The following is a 26,632-nucleotide window of genomic DNA, read 5'->3' on the forward strand; positions in this document are numbered from 1 at the left end:
AAGACAGAAAAAAGGAAGTAAAATAAAAAGGCATCTTCGAATATATGATAAAAGTCATGGGAATTATGGTGTCAACTTGACCTGGAGTCTTAGTTATTGCAAAATAGTCATTAGAAAATGACGATTGTTGACTTGAGGCAACCATTCACATTTATAGGATAGACCTGCAGGTTTGGCACGGACGTAGTACGCATTTATAAACATGATGTTTGGATAGAAAAACTTCGAAATACGAATATATCACCTTAATTCACGAAATCTGAGGTTAGGAAACTGGGGGCATTGATTTTCGAATAGTTTAGCGTTTGTTGAGAAAATGGCGTAGGGGAAGTGAACAAGAGAAATAAGTTTTCATCGAAGTTACACACTAAGAAATCCCGGTGCAAATGGGGTGTACGATACGTGCGTACACCTCGCAAAACCATTGAGGTGCAAGTTAGCTCTTATGCGAGAGTCCGTGTCTGTTGTACACCCATGTACTCTTTGCGTGCACCCCACCAGTCTCGGTGATAGACGAATGGTATAGATGAAGTTGATTTGTAATTACCCGAAATATCAATGCACTTACGCCACACTTTACCTAAATGATATGATTTGTTGAATATTTAATATTTATGTGATGATAATTGTTTCAAAAACACATTTGATTATGTATACATTAGGAGAAACAATAAATAGAGCTACTTGAATCACAACCATCAGCACAAGTCAAAAAAGAATCGGATCATGTCGCTAGAGACCTCATCTGGTCTTAGCTCTTGTCGCTTGCATAGCGGGAAGAATCTTGACTACATATAAAACGAGGAGAGTTCGAATCCCAACTAAGGTAACTAGCAAATCGATACAGAAAGTGAATGTACCGGAAGTCTCAACAATCATTTTGTTATGTAGACGATCTGACGCTAGTAGAATGTAGATTAAGATCACAAGCACCACAGTCATGACAGTTGCAAGTTCAGTTACAATGTCTTCATTCATGGACCTTGGCAAATAATATGAAATTGAACCCACTGAAATTCTTTTCAATGTCATTTTCGTTCTCTAAGCAACCTTTACAACCACAGGTTTTTCATATTGATGGCATCCCATTACCTTCTGTTAATGTAGTCAGGATACTTGGTGTCATGATCCAAACAGACCTAAAATGGAATGCTCATGTTAAAGAAATTATCAAAAAATGTAACAAAAAACTATTCATGTTACGTAGATTAAAAACCTACAACCTTCCTGTTTGTAATATAGTCACCATTTATATTGGCTACGTAAGACCCATTTTGGAGTACTGTGTACCTCTTTTACGTCGGGTCTTACTAGCAGACAGATTAATGATTTGGAATCTATACAAAAAAGAGCTTGTCGAGGATCATCAAAATATAGTTCATATGATGATGCATTGGTTGAGCTAGGATTACCAACTCTATTGTCCCGAAGAGAAAAACTTACTCAAGAGTTTGCTATTTGTTTTGAAAAAAATAACTTGTGTCAGTCTTGGGCTGCGTTTATGCGACCTCAAGCCAGAATCATGATTTGAATCATGATTTGAATCATGATTCAAAACACAAACATGAATCACAATATCACAGAATCAGCGTTTAGACGACCTTCATTCCTATGCTGTTTCTCCTCAGATTCGGGCCAATCCAGTGCGCATCACTAGTGCGCAGTTTGACAGAGGAAGTTTTTCGCACGTGTTTCGGCTCTCGAAAATTCTTTTGCTTCCATCAGAATTCAGTCTATACCTCATTTTGTTTACTTCTATCATAAAGGGTCCATATGCTTCTATTCATCTTGTTAGTTTATCCAAAATGGTGTTCGGAAGTGAATTTCAGCGTAGACCCAATTTGATATTGATACTGTATACTCAACAACAACTGAGATCATTGTCTGTCCAGTTAATTCATTTACTAGAACTTGAAGTTGAAGACATGACCAAAAAATGAAAAGTAGTGGACGATGCGATGACCAACACAGAACTTGAACACGACAAGAAATGAATTCATAGTACATAGTCATGTACATACAATGAGCATATAGAGCGCCTTGAGCTTGGCAAGAGTCAAACCGAAAGTAGCCCGACACAACAGTGAGGTCATATAATCATGATTGTAATCACGATATCGTTTATTCGAACATTTTCATACGTGATTCTGCAGAAACGTCTTTCCAAACGCCCCTTTTTTCGTGTTTCATGTTTGTGATTCTAATCATGATTATATTCAATTTCGACTAAACGCAATCGTGATTCTGCAGAATCATGATTTGAATCATGATTCAAATCATGATTCTAGGGTAAAAAAGTGGCGGATAAACGCACCCTTGGTTACCTCCTCAAAGGAATAATAATTTTCTCCGAAATGCAAACAAATATACAGAATTCAAATACAAGACAAACAGATTAAAAAAACAGTGCCCTCCCTAATCTTGTATGTGTGCTTAACAAATATTACAAATCATAACTGAAATAATTTGATAATTCTTAAACGTTTAATATATATACATGCTTAGAAATTGTGAATTCTTAATAACCATTGACTTATTGTGTTTTAAAAAGTTTTATTATGAATGATTTTATCAATCTATCATATGCATCCTCCTGTTATTCATTCATCTTTATCAATAACTTACTGTGCAAATGTATGTGAATAATTTTAATTGTCTTTGTATTTTTTACCATGTATTTTTAATTGATACCCTGTAAAGCATGTGTAATTCCGTTTTGACTGTGATACATGTCTATTGAATAAACCATTAAATGAAATAATCAAAATAGGTGGGGTACATTATGCACCCTAAGGGGTAGACGTGTAGACCCTCTAAGGTGCAGATGGACACCCCAAATAGGGGTGCACAGTTTACACCCCTATTCGGGGTGTACGTGTGCACCGCTAGGGGTACTCGTATAGGGACAAGCCTGTGCACCCATAGGGGTGTAAAATTGAACCCGAATTTCTTAGTGTGTAGCATCTATATAAATCATGATATAACTCTTTTAAAATTAGAATGATTTTTCTCCCATTTTTTGTTAAGTATATAGTTGTAGACTTTGAATGCGTAAAAAGGTAAAAGAGAAAGCAAGCTTAATATGACAACATCTGAATATTCCATGGTAACTTAAAACAAACAAACCCAATGTTTTGAATTCATTTTGGTCATTAAACTCACAATATTCCACTGATTATGACGTCTGAACAAATAAAATACAACTCCATGTGTAAACAGCACTACATAAATATCGGTGTATAATTCTCCAATATATATCGCTTCTAAAATCGATCCCATTGATCATTGTTTGGTACTGAACTTAACGTCTTACGCTAGGTCCTAAAGCGTACAGGCCGACGACGATAAACCTAAAAGTGCATGTCACTTCTAGACCATCCTACAGCATATGATACAAGAGAATATTGATTTTGGCGAATCTAAACATACATTTTAATTTTTATTAAATAAACGCTACACAAAATTCAAATCCTACTTTGATATCGGTGATGAGTCCTTTCTTTAAAAAAAATTCATATCAGGCATCACTGTGCTAGTAATACGTAGCTATTCCTGATGACGGACGGTCCCATCGTTTACGCCATGGTACACGTTACTGACAGCCCGTCTTGGGAAAGGTAGTACGACACTGTCTTCAGTTTCTTTCCCCGAGTATCCACAAGCACCTCCTGCAGATTCCCAAACCTCTTCATAGACTGGGTTGTCAAAGACATGTTGATCTGTTATAGACGGTCTGACTAACCTATGTTGATCTGCTTCTGCACCCATTGCCGCAACCATTGAGTCAGTAACAGATACACTCCGAGTATACCCTTCCGATCCTGCCACGGAATCGGGTACGGCCATCTTCCGTCTTATACGAACTCTGGATATTGAATAAGAAAACGCAATTTCGCAGTATTTTGTATTGATAAGCTTGATAATGCAACATAAAATCAGATATTACAATCGTCTGAAATACAAGAATTTGTATTTAAATGTAAAATGGCCCAGGAGAGATCACTGATCTATTAACCTACTATAACGTGTTGGGAATATGTATAAATAATGTTGGACTCAACAAAATAAAAACATTCTTCCTTACACAAAAAAGACTCATCAGTCCTTATAAATCAAGATTAACAGATCGAGGTTGATGAAGAGATACTGCAAAATTTTGGCAAACGAATTCCTAGCTTCTATCCACTCAATATCGATGGCTACATGAAAGCACGATGTAACGTGCAGCAAAAAATTCAAATAAAAACATATTCCAGATTCCAGTTTATTAATCGGCATACCTCCTGACATATGCTGCCCATAGTATGACTAAGACGAGAACGATGATAACCAGCACGACAATTAGACCGATTATCCACGATTGCATCCCAACTGCCTGTCAGATAAACATAGTCTACTATAAATTGGATGTAAAACATGATTAAGTTTTTTCATGATGATAACAAATAATGGCAGGAAAAGAATGAGATGATGTTAATGGACAATCATCGTAATAACAACAAAAGCGAAACAATAATAAGTAATTAAACTAGACACGTATTGCGGAGTAACAAAACAAATACTTAAAGGAGAATGAAACCCTTGAAACCAGCTGAATCCATATCAAAGAGAAAAATCAAAGAAACATATTGTTGAACGTTTGAGGAAGATTGAATGAATAATAAGAAAGTTATGAGCATTTGAATATTGAGATCACTAATGCCATGTAGATCCTCCCATTGGCAATGCGACCAAGATCTGTGATGTCACACACGTACAACTCCCTCATTACTTTAGTACTTATTTCACTTATATTCTCACTTTTATAGAGTCTATCACAAAGTGAGGTGTTCTCTTTATGAGAGGACACGTACAGAGGTTTCACAACATTATATCATTGATGAATCGTTTGTCATATGATTAGAATGAGCAAAAAGAGATGTTTTGGGGTATATTTTCAGTGTCCAAAAGGGGAGAGTTGTTCATCTGTGACATCATAGATCTTGGTCGCATTGCCAATGGGAGGATATCCATAGCATTAGTGATCTCGACATTCAAATGCTCATAACTCTTCTATTGCTAGTCCTATTTTACTCAAACTTTTGTTGATCTTATTCTTTGATTTTTCTGCTTTCACAAAAGCTAACTCGCTCCAAGAGTTTCATTCTCCTTTAAGCATGTCAGAAACAATTTGCGCAGAATCTCACGTGTGAATCTAAATTCACTCTAATTATAAACAAATAATTACTTAGGATCGTCGCATCCTTCACAAATCTAGACCCATTTTGCTGCGCGACTTGGTTTTGACATTGAATTTTCACATTCTTCCTGTTTATCTACGCGTGAACTATTCCTATCATATTTGGTATCAAAGCAAAGAAAACAAGCTGAATTTAATGATGTAACTGAAAGACAATAAATCGTTTGCCTGAAAAATTAGTTATTCCGATTTCCTGTTTTACTGGGACGCACTGTATATTAAGCTTCATAGTTCCAGTATTCATAAACTGGAGAAAAACATCAAAATAATAAACAGGAGAAACAGAATAGGGAATTGATATAATAATTATGGGCACAGGGGGGTGAAACTCCGCTTCTGCATCCGGTTAGACATGGGGAAATTTTGGAAGGTCAAAAGTGCACACTGCTCCCATTTTTCGCGTACAAGCCTATGGACACCACAACTTCATGGCACACCAGCGAAACGGAGGCGTGGCCTGCGCGCACAGCGTAAAGATATGCAAATAAGTATATTGTTACTAATTAGCATAATGCGCGACGTGATTGATTATGAAATGAATTCATAGAGTTGCGTCTTTGGTAAATAATATTAATAAGGTAGACTATGTCATTAATTCCCCCGTTCACCCCCCGGTATTCAGTTGTTAATTCATCTTTCCTTGTTTACATATTTTCCTGTCGCGATTATTACTACATCAATTAATAAAATTATTTATTTGCTACATGTATAGCTATTTCCCTTGAAGAAATGTGGAAGCTTACAAGGAATTCATTAATAGGATTGAACTTAGGGATCTGCTTGCTCGATCTATTCATGCAGTCATCACTGCATATTATTTTCATTACACATCATTAATAGCCATAATTATTAATATGTTTGGGGTTTTTTTTAGGGGGGGGGGTAAATACTTAAAATGGTCAGAGAAATCTGAGCAAGAGAGCAAGGCAATTTAGGAGGCCATTTTGTCTTTATTTTGAAATTGAAATGAACAATCTGGTGCAAATCTTATAAAGATAAAAAAACAAAACATTTTCTGAGTTTGGGATGGGAGCAAAATTAAGACAGCCCAGTACCCCCCCCCCCCCCCTCCCCCCGCATGACTTCACTCTCATCAAGGCTATCTTAAAAAGGTCACTTCCAAACAAGATGAAATTTTATTTGTACCTGCCCGCCCCAAAATCTATCAATTGATCCCACCCTTCCCCCCTCTCTCTTCCACACACACACATACATGTACCACATAATCATGCGAGCAAACAATTATTCTCATATCATTTTTATCCCACTCTTAAATCAAACTCATTTATCTCTTTAGGAAGAATATCTAATTTGGCTGCACCTGATCTTAAAATGTCACAGTATGCCATATTTTTATGAGCTATCTTGCCATGCATGCATGGTATTTTGATACTTTATGTTATACTCTTACCTGTTGTACTAGTATTATACCCATAGATACCTGACAAACAAAATCAATCAATCAGTAGCACCATCATATTCCAGTCATATAGAAGTATTCTTCATTATCATCATTACCTACATCACAACACAGTTTGGTAGCAATAACATCATTATCACATATCTTTCACGCAATGTGAATAAATAAATCACGAATATCAAGATTAGAAAGTATATTTCAAATTAAAATATTTATTAAGGAATCAATTTCTGAATATGTGATCAAAATATTCCTATCCTCTTTTTCTCGCCAAAGCATCACATTACATCAGCAAAATGCATATAATGAATGCAACAGAAATTGCAAGGCTGTTACAAGGGAGGGGATGTAATTTTTTGGGTAAAATCTAGAGAAAACAAATTAAAAAAAATCACTTTCATAGGTATTGATAAGCCTTATATATCCAATATAAGGGGACATCAAGGATGTCATTTAAAAAATTAAGGATATACCTCTCTCTCAAAGTCGGTTACTCAAATATCAAGTAATTTTTTTTCAGCATTTGCTGACAAGAAATAGCATGCTAATCTAACCGAGGGCACTTCACAAAAAAGGGAGCACATTGCCACATTTCTCTAAAGAGTGCCTTCCCAAATCTGCACATTAGTAAATTAGTAACAAAATTGCTTATTGTCTATTGTTGTGAAGTGCTGCTAGAGCTGTGTTCTATTTCCAACAATTTTTTTTTTTCATTTGAAGAGCTAATTTAGTTCATAATACTGGACATGAACAATACAGTGCTACAAGAACAAAAAGAGATTAAAAACGAACAAAACAGTGCAACTTTTCACTTCCCCAAAAAATAAATGTCCAGCACTACAGATCCTTGTTTCATAAAGACGTCAATTATGGTAAATTTGCCCCAATTGTAACTAGCATGGGAACCTCAATGTTGATCTGTTACTTTAATGTTTCCATGGTTATTACCAGAATGGCAAAGAGTTAGAGTAGTGGTTAGACTTAATGAAATGGGGTCCAGGAGTGAGAGTGATTTCTTAATCCTTTGTTCTGTCACCTTGTTTTTTTAGTATGCACATTTTCAATGAAAATCCATTATTTCTTATTGTCTTATGTATGTCTGTAGGCATGTACATAGCCCAGAACTCAGTAAAGACCCATTCTGAATTGATTATATTACCAGAATACAACTTATCCCTTTCAAACTACTTATATCATTAACAGTTCTTTCACTACTACTACATGTAGATGATTAGAACATTAATAAAGGGTGGGTAGGTGTGCCCTTTGGGAAAATATTTCAATCTTGTGTGAAACCTATGGACCTAAATATCAATACTCCAATTTTTTTCTACAGATGTGTAGTTCAAGCAACATTCAATATGTATTGACATGTTTATTCAAATTCATTCAATTTTTAAAATGTGTAATTGTGATGAAGTAGCTACTTGTTATGAACTTGGCCTCCATATTTCTTCTTATAATCTGCCCTGGTGATACTCAAACTGCCTGCGGAACCTGCATGGTAAACACAAAAAAGAAAAGAAAAAAATGAGCTGCTGATATTAATTATTCTTACTCATCTAGTTCAGTTATTAGGGAGTTTTAAACTTTTAATTAGGCCCTAATCTTCCATGCAATATTGTTTAGATAATGCACATGTAGTAATCTATATAGCAAGATAAAAATCATAGATCACTATTTATAAGCATTATTTATAGAACTTTTTTGATTAAGTGTGTAAACTCATTCAAATATATATCATAAAATTGCTCTCAATATTTTGATATTTTGATATCACATATGACTCATGTAGATAAGATAAGAGACATGGACAATAAGTATGCATTGATGAGAATGGAAATACTGGTGAGTAAATAAATATTTACTCACAACGGAGCTTTACTATATGGGATAACATGATTCAGAAAAAGTTGCTATAGCCCTCCCCCCCCCCCCCCCCAAATAAAAAAGAAATAGGAGGCATTTTTTAACGAAAACAAGCATACCTTACAAGTTTTCAGTTCAAATATCCTGTTCCTCATCAGATTGTAACTCTTGGTGATGTGTAAATGGTAGTTGACTTTGTACTTCTGACTGGGCTGGGACTGCTAAGAACTTGATCCCATTGGATCTGCAATTCAAAATACACACAATACAGTTTAGAATTTTAGAGGTGATAAACAAAATTCTTCTTTTAAAACAATATTTTCAAAATTTCCAGCTAGTCCTATCCTAAGCCTATGAATATTCCCAACTAGAAAAAAGCTGGTCTTGACCAAAAACTTCCTTCTCTCTGTATTATGTTCCACTGACGAAATAGGCATAGGCCTACCTGGCTCTGTTTCCACTGACCATCTTCATTGTCAATAAGAGTCAGTAAATGGTTCAAGCATATACGTGGCCTACATAGCGAGGCCTTTTGTCAATCTTATACACCAAGCCAGCTTTAACAGATGTAGGATAATTATTATTTGTGTGATAATTTGGCTCTAGCTCATTCACCAGTGCAAGACAATTGGTTTTTATTTTAATCGTCTAGATCTATAAACATGTGAATCTCTACATCTAAGTGAGTTCCTCTTTAAGTTTGATTTTGATTTTTTTTTAAAGTTAGCTTGCTCGCAAGTTTAAATGACCCTTTGCCTTTCACCATAAATATGGTCAAGTGAGGAGGACAATAAAGATAAATCAATTGGATCAGCCCTCTCTCTACTTATACTTATAAAATTCAGAATGGGGCACTTTAAATTTTGTCACCCCTTCCCATAAAAAAATTGCACTCATGGTATACGATAACTGAGCAGTTTGAAGCCTGACAAAGAAATGTTGTCCCCAAAAAATAAGAATCATTTAACTCCGTTGTATAATTTTAGTCCAACGGTCCAGGCAGGGACTAGAATAAAGTTAATTTAAATCTTCGTAGAAAAATTCAAACCAGACAGATCTAGAATTTCATTTTTAGAAATCAAGATCTAAGTTAGACCTATCCTAGGGCCTTACTTTTTAGTAAAAAAAGACTAATGTTAAAATCTGTCTCAAACCATTCCACCAGTGGGCAGTGGCAAATCTACAGGGGAGTACAGATATCAATCAATATCATTCCAAATAGATTTAGTTCATTTAAATAATTGATTTAAAATTAATTTCTTTTTAAATGCAGAGAATTATATTGATTCATATAAAGATGAAATAGCGGTGTCAAAAAATCAGTAGGCTCAGGCCCAACTTTAAACTTCAACTCAAGCTTGTCAGTGACATTAAATTCCCAACACCTAATGACCTAGCCTACATCGCTATCGGCAATTTCGCAGCCGGCTGGCACCGGCGGTATTAATGCCCATTTCCCGCTCTGACTATATTATTTGGCTTAGATTTAATGCAGCTTTGTCGTTACTGAACAAGTCCACATCTACCCCTGATATATGACAATGTACTGAAATACAGATTTAATAAGGACGGACATGAAGCATTCTAATTAACCAACTTAGTTCTACGAAAAACTATTATTTTCTGAGAAAATACGTCAGTCAGATCCGGAGTCAGATCTCACTCTCAGTAACGGAAATATGGAAATTGTGGTTTCCGTAGTAAACTACACAAAGTACATAAGGCCCTGACTGCGACGCCGAACCCCAGCAGCAAACACATTACAATTACAACCGAGATCAAAGCACGAAATTGAACTTAACTTACTTTTATTTGTATGGAATGCCATTACTTTGATGTAGATGTTCCCTCATATATTTTCTGCTCAACTGAATTTCACTCAGAAATCATGATTCCGGATACTAATTCTATAAACAGATAATTAGTCTTGCTATTGACTTGTATTTCAAATGTTGAATTTCGCAGAGTAAAAAAGAACGACACTTCGCACAGATATCGTAGGGAATTGTGGGAAGGAAAAAAATGTTTAATGCATGAGGACATGAATAAAACATTAGCGTTTTATCCAATCATACAAGTGCATTATGCGTATTTTGACGTCATTACTCATGAATTAAACATTGACCTTCCAAAATCAACCTTCAAATTGGCCAAATGGCAGCCATGTTTGTTATGTACAAAACCTATGGAAAATCAAAAACGCGCGAAAAGAGTTCCCTCTCTAGCTCCCTTCACAGCGCATGTCAGCTTCAGAGTCGCAGACCGGTCAGAGACAAGTCGCAAGGAAAATCGGAAGGATTTGACATGTCGAATCCTTATGACTGGATCGCAAGCTCAATCCAAATTCCAGCCAATCAGACAGCAGAGTTGCACGACGCGTATATGATAAACAACGCGCATACGCAGTAGTAAACGCATTCTCTTTGTTGTTATGCCAAAAAGCAAAAAGCGCATGCGTGAGTCGCAGATCGGATCGCAAGGTGTGCGGTGTCGAGGCTTATGACTGCCTTGCGATTCATCTCCCCTCACTGAGTCGCAAGCCAGTCGGCGACCGGTCGGGTCGTAAGGTGTGCGGTGGCCTTAAGATCGTATCTCTGTGTATGGGCATTTGTATAGCGCCATCTATCTTTTCCGAGGCGCATTGTTATTATCATTATTACCCCGGCCTTAGCTCGAGCTGCTTTTCAGTGCTCGTGCATTAAAGGAATTAATCCTGCTGGGTACCTATTCACCTCACCTGGGTCGAATGCAGCATAAATTTCTTGCTGAAGGAAAACACGCCATGGCTAGGATTCGAACCCCACGACCCTCTGTTTGAAAGGCGAGAGCCAGAACCACTAGACCACGACGCGCCCACATAACTAAATGCGGGCGCCTAACGCGCCTAATATAACCAAAGATCATGATCCTTTTTGTTTTAGTACAACCTTTGATTAACCTTTGTATACCCATTTTCATTTGTTTTCTAATTCATCTAAGCCTGCATGCGTTTTTTTTCTTCATCAGTACTTGTGCACCCTACGAAAGAGGAATATAAGGATAATTTTCATTCAGTATTCATTTATCTATTTATTCATCATTTATATTCATTCATAATTATTTGGGGGGATAAGTCTTTATGGTATAGACCTAGCTGACTAATGATATTTATTTCACACGAGGTACTTACCGGTCCACCACGCTCCTCTTTATTTCTGAGGACGAAGATCTTAAAGGGATGAATAATGGCATCTTGGGATTCAATGCTCATAGCAGAGAGCCCCCTAGAAATGTTCACATCTGCTACTATATCATCTTCAATGAAAGCGTAGAACCCAATCGATGTGTAGTTTTGCCTGTAATGATTAATGTAAAAACAAAACTAGTATTTTTAGGGATACAATGCTGCCAATAGTAAATTAATAGGACACCTACCATTTATACTCATTTGAAGATGAATTCATGTTGACATGATTTACCTCAGAGGCATGTCACATAAAAGAGAAAATATCAGTGCGATTGATTCATGTTGGAACACTTCATTCCTATGAACTGAAGTGCATACAATTGCGGAGAGAAGGAAGTAAAAACCTAGCTATAGAGACGGAAGGAACAGAGCGAGAGTTACAGAACCGAGACAAAGGAGAGAGAACAGCTACTTTAAATCCTGCTTCTGTTACATGTTTAATATTTCAAAGATTTCAAACTGTATTGAGGGAAGTAAAACGAACATGAAAATAAATCCCAGCTGCTTAATAGTGTACCTTAATTTACTTTCAATAGTAAACTATTCATGACTTATACGTACCCTGTGTAGGCAGTATGATAAGTACTGTTGTATAATATAACCGTGATGATGGCATTAGACCTGTTGAGTGCGATACCGAGAAGATTGCTTAATCTGTTAGTAAGACCGTCGAAATTCTGGATGTGATCTTCCAGCTCGATGGAGTAGAAAGTTCCAAGCAAATCTGGTTTGAAAAGAGCAAGTATAGGTTTGAATATTGTTGCCGCGGAACCGTGGACTGGGAGTCTCAGCGCCCCCTCCTCACTTTCTTTTCAGAAAAAGCGTACTAAAACCTTAACATTTCCATCTGACTGTGATTTTTTGCATGGTCAACCCCCCCCCCCCCCTTTCAAACCGTTTTGCGGCCCGTGATGGTCAATCCTATAAACGGGTAGGGTTCCTAATATGTAGTGCACGTCACTTTAAAATCTAGTGCACGCACCATACTAAACTCTTTCTCTAGGAGGATGTGATTTTGATGTTCGTCTATTTTGTGCCATGTATGTGCCTGCAATCACTGTATTTCATAATTAGTAACAAAATGATATAATAAATGAATAAGACGATGAATACAGCAGAGGCTGCATTGATGCATACTTGTTTGACACGTATCACCAATGTAGTTTTGTTCACAGTCACACTTTGAAGTTTGCCTGCCGTCACTCTCTATGGTTTTTACACACGTGCCGCCATTTTGACACAGTGAAAAAGCGCAGTCAAATGTTGTGGGAACCTCGCACAGATCTCCACGAAAATCCTCTAGACAGTCGCACCTGTATATATAGGAATATACATAAATTGATCAATAAATTGTATTTATGATAATTAATAGAAATAACAAAGAAATACATTTCTTAACTGTGTATTTCTATATTGTTATTCTCCTTTCAACTTAGATCACCATCATTACTTTGCCGACATCAATTTTTTTATATTCCCCCTGAATCTGGCTGCCAATGTAGAAAATTCGGATCTACTTGTCATTTTATTGCAGATTGTTACCGAGAAGTGGTTTTTGAAAACCAATCGGAGGAATGAAGATGGATAAAGGTATATGTAATTTGACATGGTGTCTACGAAAGACGAATAAAAAGAAAAGAAATAGAGAGGGTATGTGGGAGAGAAAGAGAGGTGTATTAACAATTACAGATGGGTGGGTTACAAACGAAAAAAAATGGAGTATGCTAATTGTATATCATACACGTAGGTGTTTCCGTAGAGCGAGCAAGTTCCGCCATTTCTACACATTTGATTCTGACAGATGCCGCTCGGAGGAACTTCTTCTGTTGGTACTTCTTCACACTGGTATCCTCCAATAGTATTAATGCATTCTGATCCCGGTAGACACACATTTTCGAATTGGGTGCATTCATCCACATCTGTATGACATAAAATTCCATTGTATCCTGAAGGGCACTGACACCTAAAATGAGATTTGAGGAGAAATGAATCGTGACAGAAAGAATTATCTACCAATTACCAGATGTGAGCTAAACATCATCAAACTAGCGAAATTAATACTCAACACTAAATGAGTTATTTGTAATACTTATGAGAATGTTACATATTAAACTACGAAACTTTACGTTCACAATGATATCTACCTTTCCGGCCTTCGACATCACGTTTAGATTCTTGAAAAAGGTTGAAAAAACATTGATGATAAATAAGCTAAAGCTTTCCAATTTAAGTAATTTTCATCATTTATCCGTTCGAGTATCACTATACCTGTAGTTTGGAAAGTCCTCAAAGCAAGTTGCATTGTTAACACAGTTGTTGTAAGTGCAGTCATTTGGTCCGAGATTGCATAACGGTCCTTTAAAACCTTGAGAGCATGAGCAAATGAACCCATCTGTTCTATCAAAGCACGTTCCTCCATGCTTGCAAGGGTTACTCTTACACTCATCGATGTCAGTTTCACAGTTTATCCCTGTAAACCCTGGCAAGCACGCACAATTGTATCCATATACCATATCTTTACATTCGGCACTATTTTGACAAGGGTTGCTGAAGCATTCATTAATATTAATCTCACATTCACCACCCTCGTATCCAAGTGCACAGGAACAGATGTAACTATTAATTTGGTCGATACACGTCGCACCATTTTTACAATCGTTATTTTCACAATCATCTACGTTTGTTTCGCAATACGTCCCCATGTAACCTTCTGCGCAAGAGCAAGTATATTCGTTGGTACCATCCACACAAGTAGACGGGTAATGGCAATGGTTAAAAACACAATTATCATCGTTGATCTCGCAATGTCTTCCAGAAAAACCAGTGGTGCAGTGACAGAGGTATCCAGCGATCACGTCGCTGCAAGTAGCGCCATTCCTGCACGGAGAGCTGGCACATTCGTCAATCTGAATTTCGCAATTTGTACCTCTGAAACCAGTCGGGCATTTGCAAGCATACGTTCCAAGCCCATTCGCACAGGTCCCGCCATTGTGGCAGGGGTGGCTGGCACAATTATCCGTCAATATTTCACAGTCTGTTCCATGGTATCCTACGTTACATGTACACGTGTACCCGTCAACTAAATCTTTGCATGAACCACCATTTCTACAAGGGCTACTTTCACACTCATTGGCATTAGTTTCACATTCTTGTCCAGTGTATCCATCAATACACTGACAGGAGAAAGCATTGTCTAGATTAATACAGGTACCTGAGTTCAAACATGGGTAAGAGCGACAAAGGTTTGTATCAACTGAGCAGTCATTACCGCTGAAATCATTGGCACAGACACAAGCAAATGAGTTCACTTCATTCCTACATGTTGCGCCATTTTTGCAAGGGTTACTTTCACATTCATTGATATCATGATGGCACGTTTCACCTTGGTATCCCGGTTGACATAAGCATGACGACTGCCCTCCTAAAGACTCGCAGGTTGAACCAAGAGCACAGGGATTGTTGTCACATACATGCCCCTCGCAGTTTGGACCAATAAAACCAACGGGACAGATGCACTGATAATAGTTTAGTTGGTTTGGTGATGTTGAGCAGGTGCCACCATTTAAACATGGATGGGAATTGCACTCGTCGACATCAATGTCACAATCTGCGCCTGAAAAAAAAATCAAAGGAGGCAAGATTTTATTTGTAAAAAGAGACATACATATAACTCATATTCCTGCATTACACAAAGACTTTATTCCAGTCTCGCATGAATATACACATTGAATGAACAATTAAATAATACTTAGATAATTGATAAACTAAAAATTTCCGGGATGAAAAATATACCATCAACATAATTGCAACATGATAAGGTAAAAGTGTAGGTCAATCCGATTTTTAAAAAGTTGTTCATATTACCGCTAGTTCCAGCAGGGCATTCGCAACTATATGAATTGACGAGATCAGTACATGTTCCTCCGTTTTGACAGGGTAGCATTTCACAATCATCTTGGTTGTTTTGACAGTTCTTGCCGATAAACCCTTCTATACAGTTGCATTGGTAGGTATTTAGTTCTTCAGTTGGATTAACGCACAATCCTCCATTTTCGCATGGGTCGCTTTCACACTCATTTATATCAAGTTCACAACGAAGACCTATATCATGAAGAACAGAATGAGTTTTGCAATGATCTGTTAGAGTCTTAAAAGAGGAAAATGAGTTAACCTAAGTTTTGATGTCTTGTAGGCGTTTTTAATTTAAGATTTCGGGAGATTTTCTGCTTGGCAGGATCCCCAAGGATGAGAAAGCTTGAAATATTAGACTGTACAAATCTACAATATGATGCATAGGTAGCTGGCTATTTCCTATTTCGTAGAATTTCGATCTTACTTTGGGTTTCCATAGCAATTTCAGAATGATGCCAATGAAAAGTGCGTGCAAAATTGCTTACTTTTCATGTTTGTAGTATGACAACTATGCCTCTTTTCCATAACTTACCGGTGCTTCCCCGAGGGCACTCGCATCGAAAGGAGGCTGCCAAGTCTATGCAAGTACCTCTTATACACGGATTTGATGCACATTCGTTTATCTCCACTTCGCAATTACTACCTTCGAAACCATTCGGACAGGTGCATTCATAGGAATTCAAGACTCCTGCCTGGGTCACGCAGGTTCCAGAATGTTGACAAGGGAAGCTGAGACATTCATCAATGTCCTCTTCACAAGTGTTACCTGCATATATATTGAGTTCAGATCTAAATACTCATTGCAATGCAAATGCGTTACATTCAGTTCACAAATATTTTGGATTTACATTTTAGGAAGGGACTACTTAATTCTGACAGTAGGCAGGAGAACACTGGAAACCATTCGAATATCCAAGATATTACCCGAAATGTATCCGATGTATTTCCTGAACGGTACATGAGAGTATAATCATTCTGTACCCATTACCAACGTCATCATGTCAAGATAACCATGGTGGTGTGGAAACAAGAATGCGATAGTGTTTCTGCATGGGCATAGTCACTTTGGTTCTTCGACGCCCTGTCAAAGAGGGTGAACGATTGAAAAGGAAGACAGTATACAGATAATGATAGTCAATGTATGCACGGAAACTTGGCAAGATATGTTGGCCGAGTATTGCTTTTTCATAAGCTTACACTGGCTTTGGAGAAAAATGAAGAGATCTAGATTTTCATTTTACAATAAAAAAAAAATTTCCAACTCACCATCGCTTCCAGGTAGGCACTGACATATAAAGCCATTCAGCAAATCTGTACAGTTTCCGCCATTTTGGCATGGATTAGAGATGCACTCGTCCATGATGGTGTCGCAGTCCAGTCCCAGAAAACCTTCTTGACATTGGCAGCTATAGGCATTGAACCGAGCAGGCGAGGTAGTGCACGTGCCGCCATTTTGGCACGGCTGACTCAGACATTCGTTGATATCAATTTCGCAGCGAGATCCTAGGTTGACAGATAAAGCAAAAGATTACCGAGTAGCAGCGAAATGTCGAATTAAGAACCATAGTGAGTGCAAGAGAGGCAATGAAGAAGGTTGGAGTATGCACAAAACTTCCCATCACTGGCAATTGTACTATCACTCGCAACTACCATAGCCATGATTCAATTATATACCATAGGGGTATTGGGGAGAGATATATATTTCAATTATTTTTTTACAATAATGTATTACAGCTTACGGGGTGATTTGACAAGCACCCCCACCCCTGCCCCCCCCCCCAAAAAAAAAAAATGGGGACAAGGCCCTCACCCCTCTTATCCGCGCCTGAACTACTAGGATGACATTTCTCACATGTCAATAAGTCAAAGGTTTCGACGGCACACCATTCTCGTCCGAGGTGAATCCTCATAATAAATTGTGTCACAACACAGAGTACATGATTGATACATGTCAATATCGTACATAATGGTCCCATTAAAAAAAATATTTTTCATATTTGTTCAACAAACTTGTTCACTGTTGAATGCCGTTCCCGACCTTTTGCTGGAGAACGCGAACGCTTATTTACGACGGTAGTTGATTTTGGAAGAAACTTTTGGGCCCGTCGTCATGATCGTAAAACTCTGTCCTGCAATGCAAATTGTGTGACATGAGATTTTTTTTTTCGTTTCGCATCTGCAACGGAAACATTCAATATGCGTTTCATGTGCAAAATTATGGTTGCTACTATGGTAACAGCGATTTATCCGATTTAGGACGACTTTCCAGAGCCACATTTGGTTCCTCCCAGAGCTCGAGAGGCCGCCCGGGGGCCAACTTCCATTGACGAGTGGATACCAGGCGCGACCACGCGTAAAAGGGGACAGAGTGGGCAAGTTCGTTACGTATAGGCCTATGTAACGTTATAAGGGTGTCAAAAACGATGTTTAAAATACTGAAAAGGGATATATTTCCAATACTTGTAGGATTTCACAAGCCAAATACTTGTTAAGAGATGCATTTTCATAATCTGGAAAAAAAACTTGCTTCCCTTGTTTAGGGTGCTTTTCGAAACCCTATGGTCGTGCCTGGTATTCACTCATCAATGGAAGTGGTCCCCCCGGGAAGTTGAATCTAATCCCCCATTTCTGGGGAAAGTAAAACATAATGCCCATTACATTGTGTGCTAGAGGCATATCGTTTGTGTAGTAGGAGTAAACAAAAGAAAAAAACCGCAAATTCGGCTGGTGTTCAGACGTATATGCCTATTGCATATGCTGTGTACATATCAACGCATGCGATATGGTTTCGGCTGGAGAGGTGATCTGACCTATGGAATCAATTGCCAGTGATTCACCAATAATCCACATTAAATGCAATATCGATTCGATGGACTGTAATGATCTATATCTAAGCCTTAATTCAGTAAGTTTTTCCTCACTCAATATGTACTCGATTTGTTTGAAAAACCACTTTCTTATCCATGTCATAATCTATTGTGGGCTCTGCATTTCGAATATCTCCAGCTAGCTGTCATAGTAGAGGCTCGCCACCGGCACAGGAGGCATATACGATGATGACCAGACGTACATGCATGAAAACGGGATTTAATCTCGCAGCATGATGCGGATGTCGCGTGAAAAAAAAATTGCACACGAAAAGCAGATCTATAGGGCCTGTATCACAAAGCTTAGCAATGAATGTAGAACAGTTTTCTATGATTGATTCCATTTATTATAATGTACAATTAATCGTAAAAATCAAATGTACGATTAATCGCTAATTTTTGTGTTAGGGGACCCTGATGTTACCGTCCCTGAGGTTTGCGAAAGGTGGCTATTATCTCATATATGATGAACATTACTGCCACTGTCATGTATTTCAAAAACAAATTTCAAACACTGTTCAAGGTGCTTTCAGCTCTGCTAACCTTCGTTCAAACATAGAGCTACAGAAAAAAGCAATAAGAAATTAAATGCAGGATAAAAAAAAACTCTTACCCGTGGTTCCTGCCAAGCATTCACACTCATAGAAACCAATTCGGTTGTTACACGTTGCACCGTTTTCACATGGGTTGGAGGCACATTCATCAATCTCTGTTTCACAGTTGATACCACCATAGCCCGTCAAACATGTGCATTGGTAGTAGTTTAGTGTTGTGCCAAGTGCAGTACAAGTTGCTCCATTTTGACAGGGGGCGCTCGCACATTCATCCACATCGGTCTCACAGTTTGTGCCTGAAAAAAGGCGATTAATAATAACGTGATTATAGGATCAGTGAGTAACCAATGAGCAGTAATTGCAGTAATTTGGAGAAAAAATAAAAACATGAAGAAAAATGACTTTTTCAGAGAAGCTTATTTTCGATTAAAAATAAGGACCAACTGGACTGTACCATAAAGTATTGAACGATGCTAATTCCACATGTTCAGGGAGGAATTAACTGTTGTGTCACTTGACAATGAGGAGAAAATTTAAAAATGAATAGTGAGTGGATGATGTCATCAGTCTCCTCATTTGCTTACCGACCAAGATGTGCATATTACTGTTTTGTGAAATTTAGCGAAAATTTTAAACGTCATAACTTTTTTTTATTTTACATCCGATTTTGATCAAATTTCAGTGTTATGCTTGTTTGATTTTTCTCTTTCTATTCAAACCAACTTTTTGTTGGGGTTGATTTGTCCTTTACCAACTCGCTTAAGGGATAATGCCACAATCGCATAGGTGTGCCATGGTTTAAAATTCATGCTTATGCTACCGGCCCAATCGCTTTGCTCCATGATGGAAGCAATTATTATTCAATTGGTCTTAGCCTGAAATTAAACCAGCGAACATATCGTAATATTAATGCGAGTAATAATGGTATTTGTTGCTTGTTTAATGTATGATCTAAGTTCATCTTTCCGGAGACAATCCCCCTTTCTTCGTTAATTTTTTTTCGCAATGCCAGTTATGAAAACAAAAGTCAGTATTTCATATCGATATTTCATTTCATGTTGAAAATATAGATTGAATTTCCCTCCCATCATTTACTTATATACATCAATCCGAATCCCAGATATGATAAAAATGAAAAAGTGCGCATAAATACTGTACAACGCCGAACAAAATGCTATGAAGCTCATGCGATGACATAATAATACCGATGGTCTATGATTGAGGATTTCGTAAGAATTTCGGATTAACATATTAATCATCAAAATCTTAGTACTAGATTGAGACCGTGAATGCGATTTCATATCTCAAGATCCCGAGGTAAGTCGGAAAGGCCAGAGATGTCTGAAATTTAATGTAATTGACAGAGCGAAGAGACCGGGCTTATTACAATGATTATCATGTTTGTTTTTTTAATTGTAAATGAAGGATTTAGGACAGACGTTTTGACATGCTTGAGGCGAATTGTTTGTGGAAATTTGGAAGAAAATAGATAGTTTTAAAAAATTTTGCCCCTTACTGATGGCTGCGTATTTTCATAAAAGGACATTTTAGAAAAATAATTAGAGCGGATACCTGATGAACCGTCTTGACAAAGACAATCATACGCGTCCTTTAGATCTCGGCAGACACCATCGTTCTTACATGGATTAGAACCACATTCGTTGATTTCCTACGTTCACCAAAAAAGAAATAAATATATATCAAACAATTGTAGCAAATCCCTTTTCACCAGACCTTTATGACTGCATTTGAAAAGTATCGTATTTATTAAAAGTACTTGGTGTATTAGTGACTGGTTAAAAATTGTATTTTGAATTATAATCAAAGGAAGTCTACTTTTGAATGAAAAGAAATCCTGCACAAATGAAATTTTAAGTGTGTGAAAATGATATTTATAAATGACGAAGTAGAATTCAAGAAAATGGATCACACACCGTAATGATCATCGCACAAAGTAGACATGGGTGTAACAACACTAATCCATCTTTTCTCCTTCAATTGATCCATTTAGTCATACAAAGTGAAAGAAAGAGAATCTAGAGTGAGGAAAATGGAAATGCATGATAGAAGAAATCTATAGATTTAAAGAGAAGGTTATTAAGAGGAAAGAAAGAACTAAAGCACTTCACAATGAGCCTGTACCTGATTACAGTTATCACCTGTATAGCCTGGATGGCAAACCTTTGAACCTGTGACGTCATGACAGTCGTAATGCCCCAGAGCATCATCACGTCCCAAACAATAGACGCTACAACCTTCGGCTGTGTTATAGTAGTGTTCTTCGCAATATATTTTGAGTTGCACTGTTATTCTGGTAGAGACAACAATGAGACACCCATTTCGGACAATGAGACCATAGAAAATTTCGAGGATAATTTGTTTTTATCGAAAAGAGTAAACATTCTGAATTGAAAGGAATTTTTTGTATCATGCGAACAGACAAGAGTTACAGCCAGAAAGTATTCAATGGAACGGTTCATAGATTTGAACTAGCCCATCCTCGCTTGAAGAATATACAGTATTCATATTGCACATAATACTATCCATGCGTCTGTATTCATGTATATATTATTCTCTTACTTAATTGGAAGGGAAGGGGTCAGTGTAACCATTAGCAATAAATGTAGACATATGGATTAAAAATATTTTTCTTTTCATATATAGTTACTGTAAGAGTGCATAATCATTGCCATATTTTTTTTGGAATAACAATCCGATTATCAATGCAACACATGGCAAATGTGATAGAGAACAAAGCAACAGCATTTTATAAAATTGATATATTTCTCCTCAATTTCATGAAAAGAATTGTCCGCCCAGAAAACGACCCAATAGCCCGCCCCTCAAATTTGATAATAATAAATTTGATTTCTAGGGCGGACACTGAATGAATTAAAGCTACATATAAGTAGTACCCCACCCCCACACACACACATACCCACACCCACAGTCCGCACATGAATATTAACTTACATTGAATGACCATTTCCATGATCAAGCACCACTTCCTTCCATTCTGATATGCTTTGAAGACTAGGAGACGGTGTGTACTCAGAACCCATGAAATTATAACCGATTTCATCGATGAGGTCTGGACTGTTAAGGGGGTCGTAGTCCTCCACTCTGATTTTAGTTCGAAATCCATTCTGCAAAGGTAAGATATCATTAATCGACATGAAATTTAGCTCCATTTGGTATAATCTTTTTGATATTGTACAGAAACTAGAATTTGCTTTTCTTTTCCTCGATATATTTTGTCTCGAAAAAAATCCAATCCTCCACTTTGATAGATTGAGAGATACTAAGATACAAAGGTATAGTAGCTTGTAACTTCCCACAATACTACTTCTACTACTACTACTACTACTACTACTAGTAGTAGTAGTTGTAGTAGTTGTAGTAGTAGTACTACTACTATACTACTACTACTACTACTACTACTTCTACTACTACCACCCCCACTACTACTACCACTACTGCCGCCACCACTACAACCACAACGAAAAATCATAATGGTCACCACCACTTCGTCTAAAACACCACCAACACTGCTGCTACTATAATATTTTTTTTATAAGCAAGTGCACACCAAGTTACCAATAATGCATATAGTATTTCCATTTATTTGAAAGCAGGATAAAAGAGCATTAGCGATTAAATGTCTTGCTCACTGGCATAGGTGCCGCTGCCGGGGATACTATACTATTACTACTACTGATACTAATGATTTTATTAAAAACCTCCGATTTCACTACGAATCAATATGATCTGTAATGCTACAGTCATACCAACTAAAACGATTGATGGTATGCCAGAATAACTGGTGACACGACACTTGCTCAGGGCTTAATTTCGTATAGGATGTAGGGTTAGGGTTGCAATAGCGCTTTATCCTAGGTTTAGGGTAGGGTATAATGTTAAACCAAAGGGTTGAAGTTGGTCATTTAGTGTGTGGAATTTAGAGCGGAGTAATTATCGCCGGAGCAAATGTCATGGAACCAAATAACCATCAGCTTTTGTCAGTCTGGAGTAGGTTTGGCCTGTGTGACTGGAGCATCATTATTACCTGCCAGTTTGTAATATTGATCAGGAACGGATTAGGTATAAACGTATTATGTGGCGTTTGCAGAGCTGGAGGAAAGTAGAAATCATCGTCATCGACAAACAGTCGTTCTGTCTGGAAACTTCCATAGTGACAAGTGTGGAAATCTAGATCACTGAATTTAAAACAGACAACAGAGATTCCGAAATTAGACATCATGTAACGCTTTTGCATGGACATAAAATTGAATAATTAAAAGCACACACACACACACATTTGAGATGCGAGAGAAGGAAGGAAATCCGATTTGAGATGTCCTGGTGATATCATATTATCATGTTCGATTTTTTTTTCACTCCACCATTGTTTCAACTTAAGTGAATAATGAGAAGCTAAATCCACGATAAGTCAGGTATATATAGGCTTATGGGAGAGATATCAGCCTTCAGGTCCCTACTATGTCGTATTTCACCTTTGGGGGGAGAGGGGGTTAAACGAATAAAAGTGCATCGCAATTTGATTTTTCCTTGTTACCTTGATATTGTGTCGAAACAGAGATAAAATTCGTTGTCGCAGTCGTTGCAAGGGTCCCATAATAGCCATGGTTGAGGGTCACAACAGTCATCGTCGAGTTCGTGGTGTCCAGGATTCTGATATCGTTTTAGTTTCATCAAAACTTTCACTACTCCTCCCACCTTTACGATAAAAAATAAAGGATGAAAGATAAGCTTCACTTTGCCAATGTGCCTGAAAGGTAGTTCAAAGAATAGTGATATTAATGATGCCAATGACTGGGACAAATAGAGCAATAATTAAGAATAAAATACTTTTGTTTGCTATGGCAGAAACAAATCAAATTTTATTACATTTTAAAAAGACACTAAAACAACTCTGCATTTGAGAACATACATTACAAACACACTAAAAACTGAAATGTTAAATCAGCAATTGAAAGGTTCGAGGAATGACAACCTTCCCTAAAACGTTATATTCAATTTTGAATAAAGCGGAATCTAACAAATTAAGTGTCGAATATTACCACTTTAAAGTAGTACATGCAAAACGTTGTCACTCCTTCAAAATGTCAATTGTTCATTTAACATTTCAGTTTTTATCGTGAAGGAGCTTCTGGTATTGTAAATAGTAAAAATAACTGATTCATTCCTTTCTGTTATTTATCCTTTTTGAAAAAAAAGCGTTCCATATTTCTCATCAGCATGATCAGTGTGTCGTGAAATATATATATTGCATATCTATGAGAGCATCATGAAATTGATTCTTGTTCGATCTTTAGTGGGTATAGTGATACTTATGTCCGCTTTGTACATTTATTCAAAGTATTGAGAGTTTGTTTTAAAAATTAGATTCCTGGATATTCCCCTGGGCAAATTTTAGAATGAAAATTATCCGTTCATACACTGAATGTATGCAAACCTCCATACTACAAAATTGAAAAAAAAAATTTAATTTATTACAAAGATGTTGTAATACCAATAAAATAAACAGAATGAAAGATTTTGACATTTAAGGTAAATTATTACTTTTTTAGCTGAAGTTCATTATTTAACAAATCTGGAGTGGATATTTCTCAATCACTGGCCACAGGCCAGTGGTCCGGGAAATTAGTTTCAATCTTTCGAAACCGTTTGCATTGTGACTTATTGAGTAACTCATAAAGAAATATGTCTCTGTTCTATGATCTCACCTCTCGCTGAAGCATAGTTTGCACTAATAACGTTGTCAGCAGCAATTTAATTATGTTGCAATCCATCACCCTGACTTAATATCCACTCAAAGCTCCAATTTTGTTGAATAATATTTCTTATAATCGAGCGTCCTTGTAGCAGCGAAGATTAATTCATTTCAATTCGATTCCATTTGATCTCTTGAACTTGATTCACTCTGTAACTTTTGTATTTGACGAATAGCTTGGGGCACATTCTATTGTGTTATTCTGAGGATTTCAGTTGTATTTGTACGTAATGAGTATATCCAAACTCAGCGAGTCAAGGGTATGAGGTGGTAGCGACGTGGTAGCACAATAGAGCCCTGTTTATATATAAAGACGACTGACGTCCCAAAGGTTGTGAGGTCATGCAAAAGAAATATTTTCAAAAGGATTGTTACTTCTCTTATTGTAAGATCCAAGGACTATGTTTTATGAAAAGGATTGTCATGAAGTAGTATATTGTTTGCACTAATAATAAATAAAGATCTACATAAACTGAAAATAAATAAAGATCTAAATTTATCAATGGAAATGGGGGTATATCGGGTGTTTGACAATCACCGATAGATTCTCGGTGTCGGATATTATATCATGTTAATACTGCACAGCGTCACTGGGTCTGGTTATGAATATGCGCGGTACGACATATCTTTATGATTTATATTAAGCAGTTTAGCTTCAATAACCAAGGGGGTTTGAAATTGCAGAGCCTGTTACAACACTATATTGTTATCTTAATATAAGTTCTTAATTTTATTGAGATCCTTTATAGCAATGTTAATTGCTTATCCCAGTAATAAATGTTGGTATATTTAGATGTCGCAATTACCATGGTTTTTCTATTTCGATGTTCCAAATGTAACTGCATTAATTCAATTATAATTTTCATCGGTAATTGCACTTTGCATTTCTTTTGTCGAATGAAATAATAATATTAATAATAAGAATAATAATAACAATAATGATAATCATAAGTGTCAACAGGGGGAAAAAAGTCGGGTTCTCAACATATCAGTCTTTTGGTAAAAAAAACCCTTAAAGCATGCATGGAATAGGTAAAACAAAAACAGGAAACAATCTTCGTATAGAGCTTTATGATATACAATAAATAAACCTTTTGAGAAACATTTTCTTTCTACTAGATCGTGTAGAGTAGATCAAGCTCAATCAAGATTTTTCGATTCGGTCTACATCCATCGACAATGTTTTAGTTACCTATCCAAGTAATTTGTACCTGTACAAATATTAGAGTGGAGAGAAAGAGCATTGACGATCACCCCAATCAAGAGAGGTTGATCCCCATTACCCAGGAGAGCTAGATCGAAATGCCTCAAATTGGGTCCGATAAAGTAACTGGATTGACAACAGGAATCTAGTATTTTATGCAAAGTTCCTGTTGCTGAACTTCAACAACTCGTTCAAACCTATATTTTCATTCAGGCTGGTCTAGCTAAGTGGTGAACCTTGATCGAAATATTCCCAATACTCTGGCTCCCTCAAGTATAAGAATATAGGCGACCAGAGTGATGTCAAAAATGCATATTGAACTCGGTCAGGTTACCTTGACGAGCTAGACGGACTAAGCTAATAATATATATTTTTTAATTTAATATCAGTCTAGATTAGGAACAGCAATGAATCGTTGGTAACCGTTTTCATAGCAGCCTCTCAGCTATCTGATAATCTGATTGGTTTTAAGCATTGTAAACCTTAGCATAAGAGCGATGTCAATCATTAGAATGCCACGTATCGTGGTCAGTTTACTTCGATAACA

General features: G+C 37.0%; 1 protein-coding gene and 1 long non-coding RNA gene across 2 annotated transcripts; both read right to left on the reverse strand.

Moving 5' to 3' along the window:
• Positions 1 to 581: 581 nt before the first annotated feature.
• Positions 582 to 25,129, reverse strand: LOC129255682 (fibropellin-1-like). Its single transcript, XM_064096857.1, has 17 exons — positions 24,835 to 25,129; positions 23,664 to 23,824; positions 23,154 to 23,304; positions 22,061 to 22,233; positions 21,230 to 21,398; positions 20,660 to 20,756; positions 19,147 to 19,383; positions 16,933 to 17,169; positions 16,199 to 16,432; positions 15,619 to 15,855; positions 14,023 to 15,367; positions 13,496 to 13,717; positions 12,892 to 13,067; positions 12,316 to 12,478; positions 11,698 to 11,863; positions 4,281 to 4,375; positions 582 to 3,865 (listed from the first exon to the last, which is right to left on the reverse strand). The coding sequence occupies exons 1-17, from the start codon at positions 24,898 to 24,900 to the stop codon at positions 3,547 to 3,549; spliced, it is 4,248 nt and encodes a 1,415-aa protein (XP_063952927.1). The 5' UTR covers positions 24,901 to 25,129; the 3' UTR covers positions 582 to 3,546.
• On the reverse strand, positions 6,852 to 10,702 carry LOC135153581 (uncharacterized). The gene is made up of 3 exons (XR_010293052.1): positions 10,335 to 10,702; positions 8,648 to 8,772; positions 6,852 to 8,156 (listed from the first exon to the last, which is right to left on the reverse strand). It is a non-coding gene; the product is annotated as an uncharacterized LOC135153581 (long non-coding RNA).
• Positions 25,130 to 26,632: the final 1,503 nt, after the last annotated feature.

The sequence above is a fragment of the Lytechinus pictus genome, chromosome 3, assembly GCF_037042905.1.
Source record: "Lytechinus pictus isolate F3 Inbred chromosome 3, Lp3.0, whole genome shotgun sequence".
NCBI lineage: Eukaryota > Metazoa > Echinodermata > Echinoidea > Temnopleuroida > Toxopneustidae > Lytechinus > Lytechinus pictus.

What these genes read in the sequence shown, in the direction of transcription:
- LOC129255682 (XM_064096857.1), bottom strand. Translation starts at nt 24,900, where the DNA reads ATGGATTGCAACATAATTAAATTGCTGCTGACAACGTTATTAGTGCAA. An exon ending in ATGCTTGGCAGGAACCACGG is followed by an intron (nt 17,170 to 19,146) that starts GTAAGAGTTTTT and finishes CTGTCAACCTAG; the next exon opens with GATCTCGCTGCGAAATTGAT. An exon ending in AAGAGGAGCGTGGTGGACCG is followed by an intron (nt 4,376 to 11,697) that starts GTAAGTACCTCG and finishes TTTATCTGACAG; the next exon opens with GCAGTTGGGATGCAATCGTG.